The 15,776-nt window shown below is 39.1% G+C and overlaps 1 protein-coding gene across 1 annotated transcript in view; it reads left to right on the top strand.

Annotated features, from left to right (window-relative positions):
• UBQLN1 (ubiquilin 1) overlaps positions 1 to 13,695 on the top strand; it is a 29,498-nt gene extending 15,803 nt beyond the window's left edge. The window contains exons 3-11 of the mRNA XM_044445728.1: positions 1,385 to 1,497; positions 3,275 to 3,537; positions 5,337 to 5,495; positions 5,901 to 6,144; positions 6,455 to 6,597; positions 8,704 to 8,787; positions 9,386 to 9,501; positions 10,501 to 10,684; positions 12,531 to 13,695. Coding sequence (XP_044301663.1) covers positions 1,385 to 1,497; positions 3,275 to 3,537; positions 5,337 to 5,495; positions 5,901 to 6,144; positions 6,455 to 6,597; positions 8,704 to 8,787; positions 9,386 to 9,501; positions 10,501 to 10,684; positions 12,531 to 12,686 — 1,462 coding nt within the window. The 3' untranslated portion in view covers positions 12,687 to 13,695. The remainder of the gene's footprint in view (positions 1 to 1,384; positions 1,498 to 3,274; positions 3,538 to 5,336; positions 5,496 to 5,900; positions 6,145 to 6,454; positions 6,598 to 8,703; positions 8,788 to 9,385; positions 9,502 to 10,500; positions 10,685 to 12,530) is intronic.
• The last annotated feature ends 2,081 nt before the right edge of the window (positions 13,696 to 15,776 follow it).

A 15,776-nucleotide genomic window follows, 5' to 3' on the forward strand; every position in this document is an offset into this window, starting at 1 on the left:
AAGATTAGAATTGCTGGGATTGTTTGGCTTAATGAAAAAGACAAGGGAAGGCATGATAGAGGTATATGAAACTATGCATGCAGTGGAGAAGGTGGAGAGGGAAACATTTCTCTTTCTCTCTCTTTCTCTCTCTCTCCTAATACTTGAACCCAAGGCAATCCCATGAAGGTGATTAGTAGGAGATTCAGGGTGGATAAAATAAAGTATTTCACACAACTCATAGTTAAACTATGAAATTCACTTCCAGTGATGACCAGCAATTTGGGGAACCTTTAAGTGGGGATTGGACAGTTCGTGGAAGTGATGAATATCAATACAGTGGTACCTCATACTTCAAACTACTATAACTTTGAACAATCCAGAGTTTGAAAAAGTCAAGATAAAATTGTTTCAAAGTTCAAATGATGCTTCTACATTTGAACTGCATGCAAAGTGAAAAAATGTGGTTGCTGTGTAAACATCATCTGTTGTGTGCCCAAGTCGTCTCTCACTGTGAAACATCTCTTGCATAACTCTTGTGCGTTTTCAGTACATGCATTTTCATGCATTTCAGTGCTTTTTTTCTTTATTCTTTGGTTATATAACCACTTCTCACTAATCTACAGTAAATGCACTAATATAACATTACTAACATAAATTCTAATACAGTGGTGCCTTGTACTTTGAACTTAATTCATTTCAGGAGGCGGTATTTGTTGTTTAAGTTTATTGAAATGGGTATTGTTTAGGGTGTGGGAACAGATTAAATCATTTTCCATTATTTCTAATGTGAAAAATTGATTTGGAGTTTGAATGATTCAGAGTTCAGGTGGCCTCCTGAAATGAATTAAGTTCAAAGTATGAGGTACCACTGTATTTAGTAGTCTTGATGGCTATATGTAGCCTCAGGTATCAGGCAATATGCCTTCATGCACCAGTTGCTGAGGAACATGAATGGGAGGGTCCTGTTTTCCTCATATTTTGTTAGTGGGAACATGTCAACAGTGGATTGTCCCCTGTGTGAACAGAATACTGGACTGGATGGATCTTGGTCTGACCCAGCATGACTTTTGTAGACATACAAGAATCTACAAGAGACATCCAAGAGTTCTAACATTCCATTGATATTTGCCATTGTTTCAGACCAAAAGTAAGACCTTATGTGCATGAAAAATACTGTTAAGGTGACCCAGAGGAGCCAGAGTTTCTATTAAAATATAAATGCTATAGTTCTGGTTTTGAAAATAGAATCATTAAAACACTTGCAATTGAAGTAATAAATGGAAGGATTGGATATGTAAAAGCTAGTTATTTAGAAATTGGTTCTTTGGATAATCTGTTTGTTCTTCAGCCCTGTGCTAAACTGCTTCACTTGTTACAGTGTTATTCTGCAATATTTTTTTAGATCACATGATAATTCAGCTCAGCAAACAAACACTGCAGCGAGTACTGCTACCACAACAGCATCTACTAGTACTACCTCTACAAATACAACAAACACCAGCCCTTTTGGTTTGGGTAAGAGTCCTTGATTTTGGAAAGCTTTTGTTTGTTTGTTTTCAAATTTATTTTGTATATTTGAATCTTATGATTAACTTTTTGGACCATATCTGTTGCTTTCTAGATTTGAGGGGTTTTTTTTTTTTTTTTTTGACAGGATAGCTAGATATTGTGTTTTTGTGATATAATCAGGGGTATAGCCAACTTTACATGAGCAAATAGCCACTCATGTAACAGGAATTTCCCTTTCCCTCTCCCTCTATAGCTACTAATATATTAGCATATCTAGATTTAGTTCATAGGGTCCTCTGGTCCTCCAGAACAGACTTGGGGAAGCACGGGGAATTGCAGAAGGAAGGGGTTGGTCTGCTGGCAGAAGGAACACCATTGGAGACAACCTATTGCTTCATCTCTGCTCAAGCAATAATAAGTTGTAGATGTGCCTGTGCTATTCTGCTTATCACTGCTGTTCTAGGAAAGTTGAGATGAGTGTACCCTAATTGAATAAATTTGGTATGATTTTACTGTCTCCATTACTAGATACTTTGTTATTTTGACATAGAGGGTGAGTGAATGCACCTGGTGGTACAAACCTACATTAATTCAGTTGAGAATCTGCATGGAGGCTGGTTAGATGGTGTTGTACATGTTTGCAGGTGTGGTCTTGCTCAGAGCCCTACTTTCCTGGGATTTGTGATTTAACAAAGAGCCCGCTACATAAGCTGTACACCTATAGACTCTGTGCAGAATTTCAGTTGAACACACATAGTTTGAGACCTGCTACTGTGATCATGCTCTCCTCTCCACACAGATTCACTCATGTAAAGGAAACCTCTTTTAAAAATTAACAAAACATACAGCTTTTAATATATTTCTATATTGGTAGCTTGATTGTAAGCTGTAACTTTTTCTTAATGTAAACTAGAACAACCAAAACAAAACAATCAACCAAACAGCAGCAACCCATCTGGAGGTTCCTGATTGTACAGTGCACCCATGGAATTACAAACAGTTCTGAGTACATAGTCTTTCATGGAAAAATTCAAAAGTGGCATCTCAATTAATGTAGGAGAATCTTACATATCTTGCTTCGTATGGTATTGTAGGCCCAATCATGTCATAACAGCCTTGTTTAATAAGCCATGGTGTTTGTGTGCTCTGTAAATGAAAGTTCAATATATTGTTACATCTGAAGCAGGAAGCTACTTATTCTCTGTTTTCAAATCCAGATGTGATATGGTTTCATATACTGGTGTATAAATGGATAATAATCAACCATTTCTTGGTTTGGATGTAATGGGAAGCTAAGAAATATGTAAAGAATTAGAACACAAGAAGGAAAGAAATATGAAAGCATTGTGCTTATTTGCGGTCTAGCAAACCATGGTATATTAACAGCATCAAGCAAATTTTAGCCTCATATGCCTTTAGATGAGGATGCCTTTCTTCTCTCTTCTAGATGAGAACTATAATGTAAAGCTCTTTTCCATATTCCAGCCTTTGAATTGGTTCTGGTCACGTATTCTGTCAGGTAGCATGCACAGAGGAAGAATTGCTAAAATATCTAGATACTTAGAGTGATAACAATGCTATCAGTCACATAGTCTGTTTTCAACACATGTATCAGTTTGGCAGTGGATTACAACATATTAGATAACAATTGAATGTTCCAGCTGCTTCATGACTTAAATGTACCTGGGAGAAATTATATTGATTTAGAAAACTTGCCCAAATAGAACATGATCTTGGAACTTGCCAGCAACAGTTATTTATCTTGTTCTGTTTGTTCCTGAAGGTGGTCTTGGAGGACTTGCAAGTCTGAGTAGCCTAGGCTTGAATACCTCAAACTTCTCAGAATTACAGAGTCAAATGCAGCGACAACTTATGTCCAATCCAGAAATGATGGTTCAAATTATGGAGAATCCATTCGTGCAAAGTATGCTTTCAAATCCAGACCTAATGAGACAATTAATTATGGCCAATCCTCAGATGCAGCAGCTGATACAGCGAAATCCAGAGATCAGTCATATGCTTAATAATCCTGATATAATGAGACAGGTATGTAATGATTTGGACTGTAAAGTGTTTGATCGTAGTTTTTGCGATATGAATACAGGTACAACTTAGCATATTATAAACACATTTCTGGGCATATTTTTAACACAATATAACTTACAAATATTTAAACAGAATGTGTTTCTTTTGGTATTTCAACAAGTTGGACCAAATTATCTTGGTATTGCCTCTCTCATATATGAATACATGCAGCTGCCTTTATGAAGTCAGACCTTTAATCCATCGAACCCAGTGACATCAGGTGGCTGTCAGAGCTCTCCACATTATTAGACAGAAGCCTTTGTCATCCCTGCTACTTTAGATCCTTTAACTTAGGGGTGCACAACAATTTCAGCCACAAGGGGCCACTTTGGGTGTCTACTGTGGACCATACATTGTGCACACATGTATGTGTGTACAGTCATCTGTATACATGTACACTGAGTTGCTGGGGGTGGCTCCAGCTGCTTTTTGCCCCAGCCCCCAATACCCAATCACTGCTTTACTGGTGCTGTTAACATCAAAGCAGTGATGTTTATCTGTCACTTTGGCATTTTGATGGTGGCGGCTGGGGTTTTATGGAGGCCAACTCATGAACCATGCATGTTTGGACCCCTGCTTTAATTGGAAGTGCCGTGGATTGAACGTGGTATCTTATGAAAGCAAAACATGAGTTTTCCTGCTGAATTATGTTCTCCTGTACACATGTTCAAGACCAACATAATTCAGGTTGACCACATTTAGTTGATCATCCAAAATTTTGCCTTGTAAAGCCACAGTCACATGCTTCATCCTCTCTTCATCCTGTCCTGGCTTATTTTCCTGTTTTATTCAACTGGTGTTAAGTCAGAGTTCCCTGGTTCTGCTGTAATGCAGATGAGATTATTCACACAGAAAGCCAGCATGTGATGGAAGGAGTACACAGCTATGGTGCTTGTGCACAGCTTGATAAACCATCCTCTATGAAGCCTTGGAAATATGTGAATATTGCTGTAGGGTGGGAATACACAACCCCTTTCAGCCCTGAGGATCACATGTGATGCAGGGTCAGGGGTTGCTTGCAAGCACAGAGATAGGAAAGAGTGATCTGAGGATCACCTGGGAATTGAGTAGAGAGCTAGTGAGCAGTGGTGGCAGTAACAGTAGTAGCCACTGCACCAGAGCTGTACAACCAGTGTGGGAAAATTGGATGAGGATGGGGTGGTCAGCAGTAGTGTTAAGACTGTAGGGGGCTGTAGGTTGTACAGTCCTGCTACAGAGGAAAAAAGTAAGCATTGCCTCCATAAAGTGTCATATTTTTTTCTTCAGTCAGCAAACTGAACTTTACCTTTGTTTCATGCAAAAGTAGCCATTCCTGTTTAACTACTCTCTACATCCACAGAACTTTGTAACTAGTTCATGCATTCAAGGATGCTTTGGTAATGTTATTTGATTCATTTGATTTCACTTATTACTATTATTATTTATTTCATTTCTATACCACCCATAGCTGTAGCTTGCTCTTACTTCAAAAAAAGACAGTCAAGTTTATTTTTATTGAATACTTTATTTCACTCTACATGATGAAAAAAGGAGAGAGTCAAAAACAATTTGATATAACCAGAGTGCAAAATTTTGCCTTTTGGTACTGTCCATGGGGTTGCGATGGGTCGGACACGACTTTGTGACTAAAAACAAGAAGTGCAAAATTAAAATAGCCATTCTACATTTGCGAGCTTTTGAGAATAACTAAAGTAGCATTTTCAGTCCTAGTCTTACATTTATAGAAGATTTGTTCCAACTTGAATTATGTTATTTTTTAGACTTTAGAACTTGCTAGAAACCCAGCAATGATGCAAGAAATGATGAGAAATCAGGACCGTGCCTTGAGCAACCTTGAAAGTATACCTGGTGGATACAATGCTTTGCGGCGAATGTACACAGATATACAGGAGCCAATGCTCAATGCAGCACAGGAGCAAGTGAGTACTGGTTTGAGCTGTCCTGAAAAAATGTGTAAGCTGAGAGAGATTGCTTTATTCCAGGAGTAAGTCAGGATATGTCCTTGCTTGGGGTTTAATGCCTTTATTTTGTAAGGACAAAACATGTTAAACTTGGTAAGGCGCTTTCCCAGCAACATTTAGGCATGATTTTTCAGCCTCCTTGGTTGCTTGTGACAGTTTGAATACTAATCGTGACCATTGACACAGCCATATACGGTACCGTGGTCTTGAACAAGTTGGTGAAGGCCATGATCTTCACCAGAAGCAGTGAAGTAATGGCCATCAAACTGCATGGTTGTTCGTGGTTGCTTCAAAGCCTCTGTTCTTGAACATGGATGTTGTTGCTTAATTCAGTTTATTGAAAAAAAAAAATTTCTCTCTTAGTTTGGAGGCAACCCATTTGCTTCGTTAGTAAGCAATTCATCATCAGGTGGTGACAGCCAGCCATCTCGCACAGAGAACAGAGACCCTTTACCAAATCCTTGGGCTCCTCAGTCCAGCACACAGAACTCTCCCAGCAGTGGCAGCAACAGTGGAGACAGTGGGGGAAGCAGTAATGTTGGAAGCAGCAGCACTGGAAGCACTGGGCCAAGTTCAACCATGCCAAATCTGGGACCAGGCCTAGGAGGTATGTTTAATATGCAGCATTTCCATTGACTTCTTTTAATATAGTCCCAAGCTCGTGTTTGTTAGCCCTTTAAAAACCAGTTTGAATGTGTATTTATTAATTTGGACTGTGAGATAAATGCAACTTTTCAAAGAATGTAATGGCCACTCTCCACTATAAATGAGCATGCTAACTGCTATCTGTTCATCCATTTGTCCATCTGCCATTCCGTTTCCCTGTTGAATTGAATATTTGGTAATTGATAACACAGTGTTGTTAACAATTGTGCTGCATCGCTGAATCACTTAAACTTGGTACTTTCTCTTTAAAGCTGGTATGTTTAACACACCTGGAATGCAGAGCTTGTTGCAGCAGATAACTGAAAACCCGCAGTTGATGCAGAACATGCTGTCTGCTCCCTACATGAGAAGCATGATGCAGTCATTGAGTCAGAACCCTGACCTTGCAGCCCAGGTAAGTCCTAAAATACATACTGAATTGGAATGTAATACTACTGCTCTTAACAGCTGGTAAGGCGTCCTAGTCAGGGCATACTAAATCTCATTATACTATTATACTAAATCTCATTTTAGATAGGAATGATTCTTGTTAGACTGTTGCAGCTGGAACTGACCCCAAACCATTTGCTCTTTGTAGTCTGTGTCTGTGGTGATGGGCCTTATGAGTAGGAGAGTCCTCTGCTTGACCAGACTTAGAGAAGCACAGTCACTTAATAGATCTGTTACTTTCCAGATTGCAGAAATTATCCTTGTAAATATCCACACATACCCCACAGGTCAGTCCCTTCTGCTTTGCATTGTAGCGCTAGTGCTATCATAGATTTCTAGTACTCTCTCCTGAATTCTACACAGACCATATGACCTGTGACCAGCTGGTTTTATTCCATTGCTCCTAGTTTGTCTGTTCTTCCACTTGTTCCAACTTGTTGCCTTTTTCATTAGTTCTAAATAATTGCTTAAGATTTTTAAAATTCATATCCTGCTTTTTAGGATAAAGCCTAACAAGTCTGCTCACAACTTGGACAGTATAGGGGCCCTTTCTCCTGTACTTTACAATGCTTGCTGGGCATGTGTGTTGTTCTAAGAGCATCCTATGGCTGGATGTACCTTTAATATTTCAAAGGTTATTTTTCTGAGGCTGAATTGTAGAATTTTTACAAATAAATTAGTTGACTGAATTATACTTCTGGTTGCTTAGAGTAATCTTAATTATGGTTTCTAGTATTTGTAAATTCTGCAGTTTCTTCATCAGTACTTTACAAAGAACTGAGAAGCCAGCAAAATTTATTATGTATCAGCTTGACAAGGATGGGGGAAAATCTTGTTGGTAAAATTTTGCTTCTCCACTTTCACCCCTCCTTTCTTCCTTTAGGCAGTGCCTGCTTGTAAACGGAAGCCCAGTACTTGAAAGAGTATATAGGAAGTCCTTGATTTGAGCTGGCTTTGCCAGGAACCAACAGAGAATCTAAAGCTGGAGCAGATGAGATGGAAAGAGAGTTAGCTAATTGGCTGTGAGGCACAATCAAGAAGGGAGGGAAGTGGGATTGCTGACAATTTAATGGATGGAAAGGAAATTTTTACATTGGCTGATTGATGTGTTGTAAGAAAGGGCTTTTGAAATCTAGAGGAATGGGCTGGATGGAAAGATGAGAAGAAGGAGCTTCTGTCCTACCTTTTAGGCTGCCAAAGTTCTGACATTTATAGAGAACTTTGCATATGTTTTTGTACCTCTTCCCTTCTGTCAGCAACACAGATTTTTCCTCTTTGGTGCCTTTTGCAAAATCAGAATGTCTACTACTTGGGTTGGAATGCGGAAGAGGGATGACTCACAGAATCAGTTCTTTAATGGGATAGTAGAGAACTGGAGAAACACTGCACCTTCTTCCCTTCCCATGTGCCCATATGAAGAGATCACCTGTACAAGCTGCTCCTGGCTTAGATACGATGAAGACTAATGTGGTAGCAAACCAGTAGGCTAAGGCTGACCGGGTCAGCATGCCCATTTTTGCATGCTCCAAGTGGATGTAAATTTACACCCTGTCTTTAACATCTTTTTTGGCCACAAAGTTGTCTTTGTATGAAAAAGTGTTTGGGTGGTGGTTGAAGGGAAGGGGGCTTTCATTCTTTTCTTCTTCTGTGGCCCCAGTTGGAATAAAGCACCTGTTCCTGCTAATCACATTATTAAAAATAATAGTGTGTGAAGTTCTGATCGCAACTATAGCCACGTTCACGCTGCACTTGCATTTTGACCTCATGCCCCACCCCTCCCATGAAAATATGCTGTGTTGAGCCTATCTGTCTACTCATTTAATTTCTATACCAGCTGTTAGTCAAAAAGACTCTGAATATCATTGCTTGTATTTATGGCTTGATCATAGCTAGTTTTAGGTTTCCAACCAGGCTCTTGGCATTCTGGAAATAAGCGAATAGATGGTGATGCTACAGCTTCCAGTACATTTTTTAGGAGAGAGATCAAGCATCAGTAGGGATACTAAGCAAGTATAGCCTTAGCTTTTGTTCTTCTGCTTTACACTGATAAAATGTTCACTTTTCCCTACAGATGATGTTGAATAACCCTTTGTTTGCTGGGAATCCTCAGCTTCAAGAACAAATGAGACAACAAATTCCAACATTTCTTCAACAAGTAAGTCAGAAGATGTAACCAGTACTCAACATAGCAGTTTACTGTTTGGCTAAAAGCGCTTGAGATAGGTCACTCATCTGGAGACTTAACTTTCCCTTTACTCAAGAAAAGTAGTTAATTCATGTCTCTGATTTTTCCTGTTCCAGGAAATGCTATCTAAAGCATTTCACTGATCTGTAGAGGTATATATAATTTGTACAACCAAACTTTCCTTATTATGTCCATGGATGACAGCTTCTCTCCGGCAGTCATACAGCTTGCCTTAAATCTATACTTTTCAGTGAAATTAAACCTGCCTGCCAAGACATCACCTGCCTCTTTTTGTTCCCTCCTTACCCCAGTGGATTTGAACACTACAGATGCTTGCCAAGATGTGATTGTTCTGGCCATCGAAAACTAAGTAGCTTCTGTTTAGAAAGATGATGAGGTAGGAGAGCTGCAATAGTTGTAGAATTGGAGAAGCTCCTTCTCTTTTCTTGTAAAAAAAAAAAAAAAAGAAAGGTTGAATGGTAAATAACAGGAAATAGGTCAGAAGTTGTTCTACAATGATTCTTTAAACATGTCTGCCCATATTTCACATACGTGTTTCTTTTAATAGATGCAAAACCCAGACACATTATCTGCAATGTCAAACCCCAGAGCTATGCAGGCTTTGTTACAGATTCAGCAAGGTTTGCAGACTCTAGCAACAGAAGCACCAGGACTTATACCTGGGTAAGGGCTGGCAATACTTTTTATTTTTAGAGTTGTAATTTGATTTATAAGGTTGTATTAGCATATTAACTTTTTTGTGTTTGAAGTGTTTGCTCTTCACTGGTTGCCATTTTATTTTCTGAGTTTAGGTGAAACTTTTAAAACTTTCTATGGTTTCAGATCTGGCTATGTGGGGGACTTCCTGTCTCATTGTGAACCCATCAAATTACTAAGAACTGCAGCAGGGGGTTCTGAAGACAACTTCCTTTTGTTGGGCACATGCAAAAGGACTTTTTCCCACATCACTCCCAAATTGCAGAATGCCCTCCCTTGAGTGCTAAGCTTGTTCCCCATTTGTTCAGCTTTTCAGGGTTTAGACACATCTCTTTAATTGGGCTTTACGAGTAGTAGTTTTATTGTTGCAATGCTGTTTTAATACAGTTTCCTCAGTTTTATGTTTTGCTTTTATTTTATTTGCATGAGTTCCAGAAACCGGTGATATATATGAAAAGTATATATAAATTTACAAGTAATGTAGTAATTGTGATAGTAATGTAGTAATCCCCAGAGAGGTCTGCCTAGCGCCGACATTATACTCTTTCCAGCGCCAGGTAAAGACCTTTTTATTCGACCATTATTTTAATTACCAATGATTTTAGATGTTTTAGGCTTTTCCCTCACAGTCGCACTTTCTATTTTTGCCTCCTTTTTCATAAGTATATGATGTGTTTTATATTGTTTTAACAATGGATGTTTTATATTGTATTTTTATATTTTATATTCTACTTTTGTATTTTGTAAGCCATCCTGAGCACTTGCCGATAGCACATGATATAAATGTCTGCAATAAATAAACTGTATTTTAAGATAGTAGTACTGGAAGAAATGCGTTTTTGATTGCTTTCTGTGCCACATTCTGTTTGGTCTGGGTTACAATAGCTTATAATTTCACATGGTAAATTGAGGTATAATTCTTGGTTTTAACTGGTGAAAAGGACTTAAATGTTTCTCCTCTTGCAGATTTAATGCTGGTATAGCTGGATTAGGAAATTCTGGATTAGGAAGTACTGGCATTCCTACTGGAACAACAGTGCCCACTTCTGTCCCAAGTGAAAGTACAAGTCCAGCATCAGGAACTGGTGAAACTGGGCACCAGCAATTTGTCCAACAGATGTTGCAGGCCCTTGCTGGAGCAAATGCTCAGGTAAAATACTGGATGACTCTGCTTGTTCTCCCCAGTTGTATTTGCATTGTGTCATGGAAGTAAGTAGCCTGAATAAATACCACAAACTGTAACTGTCCGATACTTCATCTGCAAATCTGCTTTAAAGCTGTTAAGTTGGAAAGGTGAAATGATAACTTCATTTTCAAATCATTGTGCTTTGTAGTACCACCCCTTGCTCAAAATGCTGCTTAAGTTTACAGGTGAGTGCAAGCTCGCAAGCATGCTGAACCCTTGAATACTTTCCAAAGGATGGTACCCATTTACTGTGATTGCAACAGTGCAAATCCCTGAAATCCTTAGCAGTAATTGCATCACATTTTCTGTTTTCAGAAACAGAAGAAACCCAAATCTTGGTATTTTTTTACAATCAAACTTACTTGTTTGTCCTTCAAGCAAATGTTCCAGAAGGACTAGGGCTTATGCATTTCAGTTTGTTTGTTAATAAACTGGAATTAGGAGTGAGGTGGTACAGTTTGCTGAAGGTAGCAAATTATTTAGAGTGGTTAAAACAAAAGGATTGCAAAGACTTTGAAAGAATCTTTCCAAATGGTGAGAATGGGCATCAGAATAGTAAATAGATAACATAATGTACGTGAGGGCAAAAAATCCTGACTTTGCATGGAAGCAGATGGGATTTGAGCTAGTGGTGACTGAGCAAGAAAAAGATCCGTAGGTTCGGTGGGCAGTGCAATGTCAGCTCAGCATGAGGCTGCAGTTTTATGAGCAGAACCAGCTGGAGCCAAGGGTCAGATTAGATGGCCCAGGAGGCCCCTTCTGACTCCCTCTGTTTCTATGTTTCTATATGATTAGGAAAGGCACTGAAAATAAAACTGCTTAGTCACACTGTCTTTACATGAATCTGTGGTACAGCCACTCTCAGACTAGTGTGTACAGTTCTGGTCACTGCACCAGTAAAAAGATACTGTAGGATTGAAAATAGTACAGAAAAGAGCAAATAGAATGATTGTGGAAACTCCAGTATGAGGAAAGGTTAATAATTGCTGGGACTCTTTAGTTTATAGAAAAGATGAGTGAAAGGATTTATCCTACAGGTGTGGTAGACTATGTATGGAATGGAGAAAGTGAATAGGAAGACATTTTCCTCTCCCTCATAAAACTAGAACCTGGCATCATCCCATGAAACTGATTGGTAAAAAATTCAGGGCAGATCAAAGGAAGTACTTCACATAGCACACACTTCAGCTGTGGAATTTGCTACCGCAAGAATGATAGCCACCAATGTGGATGGCTTTAAAAAGGGAAGGGACAGATTCATAGAAAAAAAGACTGTCAAAAAAGACTGTTAGTCCTGATGACTATAATCCTGCCTCCGGTATTAGAGGTAATATGCCTCCATATATTTAGTATTGGGGAATAGAGGTAGGAGGGTGCCATTGCACTCATGTGTAGTGTTGTGACAGAGCTCCATGGAATCTGTCCCTTTTCAGTTCATGTACTTCTTTCATGCTTGGCCGTGCCTTAAGAAAGGCAAGCCAAGAGGAGCCCCATGAACACTTGCAGAACCCGAACTGTGCAATGGGCAACCTTCTTCTATGCTATGTGTTGTGTAATCAAAGGCTGCAAATCACATGCCCGGAAGAGGAATGCAAATTAGGCAGAGGTCATGCAGGCTTGATTCCCAGCAAGTGTGTCAACACTCTGCACAGATCCAGCATGGCTGTTTCTTGGTTTTAATTACAGTCTGCTTTGAAAAATAGTGCAAAATGTTATTTGCCAAAAGGATCGAGAACAAATCTAGGTTTTGCTTACTTTAATGTGAGTCTGTCTGTATGCAGAATAAAATATCATGGGTTTTTCTTTTTAGCAATTACAAAATCCAGAAATCAGATTTCAGCAACAGCTTGAGCAGCTCAGCGCAATGGGCTTTTTGAACCGTGAAGCAAACCTACAAGCTCTAATAGCAACAGGAGGTGATATCAATGCGGCCATTGAAAGGCTACTGGGCTCTCAACCATCATAGCAACATTTCTGAAACTTGAAAAATGTAATTTATTTTTGATAACAGCTCTTAAATCTTTAAAATACCAGCTTCATTTCATTCTGACTCTTGGGAATTGTCTTGTTCTAACTAAACCCAGTCTGATGCATTAAGGTGGAGTGCAGTAGTTTTCTTCGAACAGTGGGAATCAATGCTTTTCACTTGGTTGTTGCATGCATCAAACACTTCTTCATTCTGCATTTATTGTGTTTTTTTTAAAGAGGAAATCTGCTCCCACAGTTGGGTGACCAGATTTTTATCTGACCTTCAGCTGTCCAATTTAGTTGCTTCTTAAACATTAGCCTTTGATAGTAATTTATGTAGAATACAAATTAAAGAGGAAACTAATTGAAGCTATGATTTGTGGGTACATATTGCTTATTGTGACTTGGCATGTCTCTCTTGCTAGCAAAATGCTGTAAGATTTATACCACTTGATTTAGCTACTATTATTGCTCTTTAATCTCTACAAAGTATATACATATGGAAACATTTTTTCAAAAAACTTTCTCATTGCAGTAGTATAAAACATCTCAAAGCCAGAATAAATGAAATACGCAAGACACCTCCAGTGAAGTAGAATCTTACAGCATCTTTAGCAAGCATCTCTTAGCAGAAGTGCTTTGGCAAATTCTTTTGAAATACTAGGATTGCTGATCTGATCTTGACAACTGTACAGAAACCTGTATTGTAACATTGTCTCAATATTCACAAGGATTGATTGTAAATTACCTTCATCTTTGTGTGGATTGAAGGAGCACAGCCATTTGCTCTGAAACTGCTTTTGCCTAAAGCTCTTTGGCTTTATCCCCTTGAGATTCTAACTTGCATTATGATTTGTAATTGGACGCATAATTTCACTGACGCTGTCATGTGATATTCTAATTACTTTTAACCACCATGTAAAAATACTGTATATCTTTTGGGTTTTTATTGGTAGTTATTTCTCTTGTGCACAGGTAATAAATGAATTAAACTTCTTTGTGAGCAACTATAGTTTCAAAGTCATTTTATCCTGATGTCAAAATTTAAGATCATCATACCTAAGAGACCTAACAGTAATATGCATTTAAGATCCAATTTCTATAAATTAAACAGTACTGTAAGAACCTTGCCCTAGGGCAGGCTTCTGCCACAAAGTGAACTTACTGCATTCTCTCAAAGCCAGTTTATAATGACTCTTGCTTGGAGGTCCAGTGTCAAAATCACCTAGTTTTGAGAGACACATTTTGGGTTGATCCAGTGATACAATTCTGCTAATAAAAGTGCTTCTATCAGAAGAGCTAGGAGGGTAGTGATTTCCTGCCTCTCCCCTCCTGCCCATTCACCCTCAAAATCTGCTCTGTGGGGCTGGAAAAGCCTCAAGAACAGACTTTTGGGCAGCACAGAGGGCAGTGGAGGGAGGTGGATGGTGTAAACTTTAACCCCTTGGTTCCTAAAGTTGTTTCCTTTGAGGCCGGAAGATACCCTGCTGGTTCAAATAGTCCTTCTCATGTGAAATGGGGGAGATTGGCAGGTGGCTTATTCTGGCAGTCCAAGAATAGCAACTTGGGAAGCTGTCTTGCACCACATTGCACTATAGGATTGGTTGACATGATTGTCTCAGTGGTTTGCTCCACATGCAGGTAGCCATCAACTTTTGGGAGGGAGTTGCCATGGCTTGTGGTCTGAAGCGGGGTCACTGGAATTGCTTGCAACTCTCAGCTAACTGCAGCAAACCATGAGTTATTTGATGGCGGTTTTCCCCTGTACAAATCCCCACCAGGCAGGTTTGGATGGCAGGGCAAACCATAATAAGCCCTGCTGGGGCTGGATATTCAAAATGGCCCACAGCACAGACTGCAACTCACTGTGGCTTAAATAAGCTCAATGGGTTGCAGTGATCATGTGAATTTTATTTGTCCATGAAATGGTACTCCAGATGATGTCCATGATAAGGAATCTTAAGAGTTAGTCTGAAACGTGGAGAGTCATTTGGGTGGCAGCAGTTTTGCATGATCTTTCACAAAGGCAGTTCTTGTCATTTACCTGATCTTTTTTGAGCAACAGATTGAGCTTATGGCTTTCTACCTACAAAGCACTTGACCCTTATGATACTTGTTAACCTACAGCAGTTCTGTGTACCATACATCCTATGACTGAATGCAAGACTTTGTGAAAAGCCATTCTTCCCCTTACTCCTTTAGGTGGCTATGGAATATGTTTATTACAATCAATGAGGGTCCTTAACATAAATGTCCAAATTTTGTGGTACTATCAAAGTCTATTGCATAGCTTGCTGTCCAAACAGGAAATTGGAGATTTGGTGTTGTCTATTCCATTTGCAGAGTGACCAGGGCTTGGATCATGGTGCTAATGTAGCAGATTGATTAGAGGCAGCACTCAATTTATTAATTCCTTTTTTGCTTGTCCTATCTAGCCCAATGTTCATAACAACAATTAGGGTTGCAGATTATCTTACTTGAGTGAAATCTTTTCAGCAGTAGTCCAATATGTACTTCAAGTATCTACACAAAAGAGATATGCTAGCTAGTATATGTACATTGGGCAGTAACTTGGACAATGTAAATTACACTGAGCTAGCAGAAAGGACCTCTAGTACAGTGCCAAAAGTATCAGGTGGTGCTACAGGATTCCCTGGAAAACCTAACAAGCTAATGCTACTAGTGTTGCACTTAGCAATCCCTTGCATGAGTGTAGCATAATTTCTTAGTGTTTGATTGGATAGATGAGCCAAAATGATCAGAGCATCTGATCCAACATTTCTTTTTTGGTGTCTTCTGAAACTCGAGCACTGCTTTTTAGATCCTCAAGCTCAAAAACAGGTTGAAGATTGGGAGATTCAGATTCTACAGACTCAAGATGTGAAAAACTTCAATGCAAATCATGCTCTTGCTTACTACACATATCATAAAGAAGTCCTGTTTCAGCGTGGCAGATATGGAGGAATTACTGAGTTGCAAAGAGAATATTAAACATAGTTCGAATAAAGTTCTGATTTTTAGATTACATACTTGGCTTAAGGTACATATATGTCAAGACTTACCATATTTTTCGCTCTATAAGACGCAC

Source organism: Varanus komodoensis, unplaced genomic scaffold (genome assembly GCF_004798865.1).
Source record: "Varanus komodoensis strain SLA01 unplaced genomic scaffold, ASM479886v1 scaffold5, whole genome shotgun sequence".
NCBI lineage: Eukaryota > Metazoa > Chordata > Lepidosauria > Squamata > Varanidae > Varanus > Varanus komodoensis.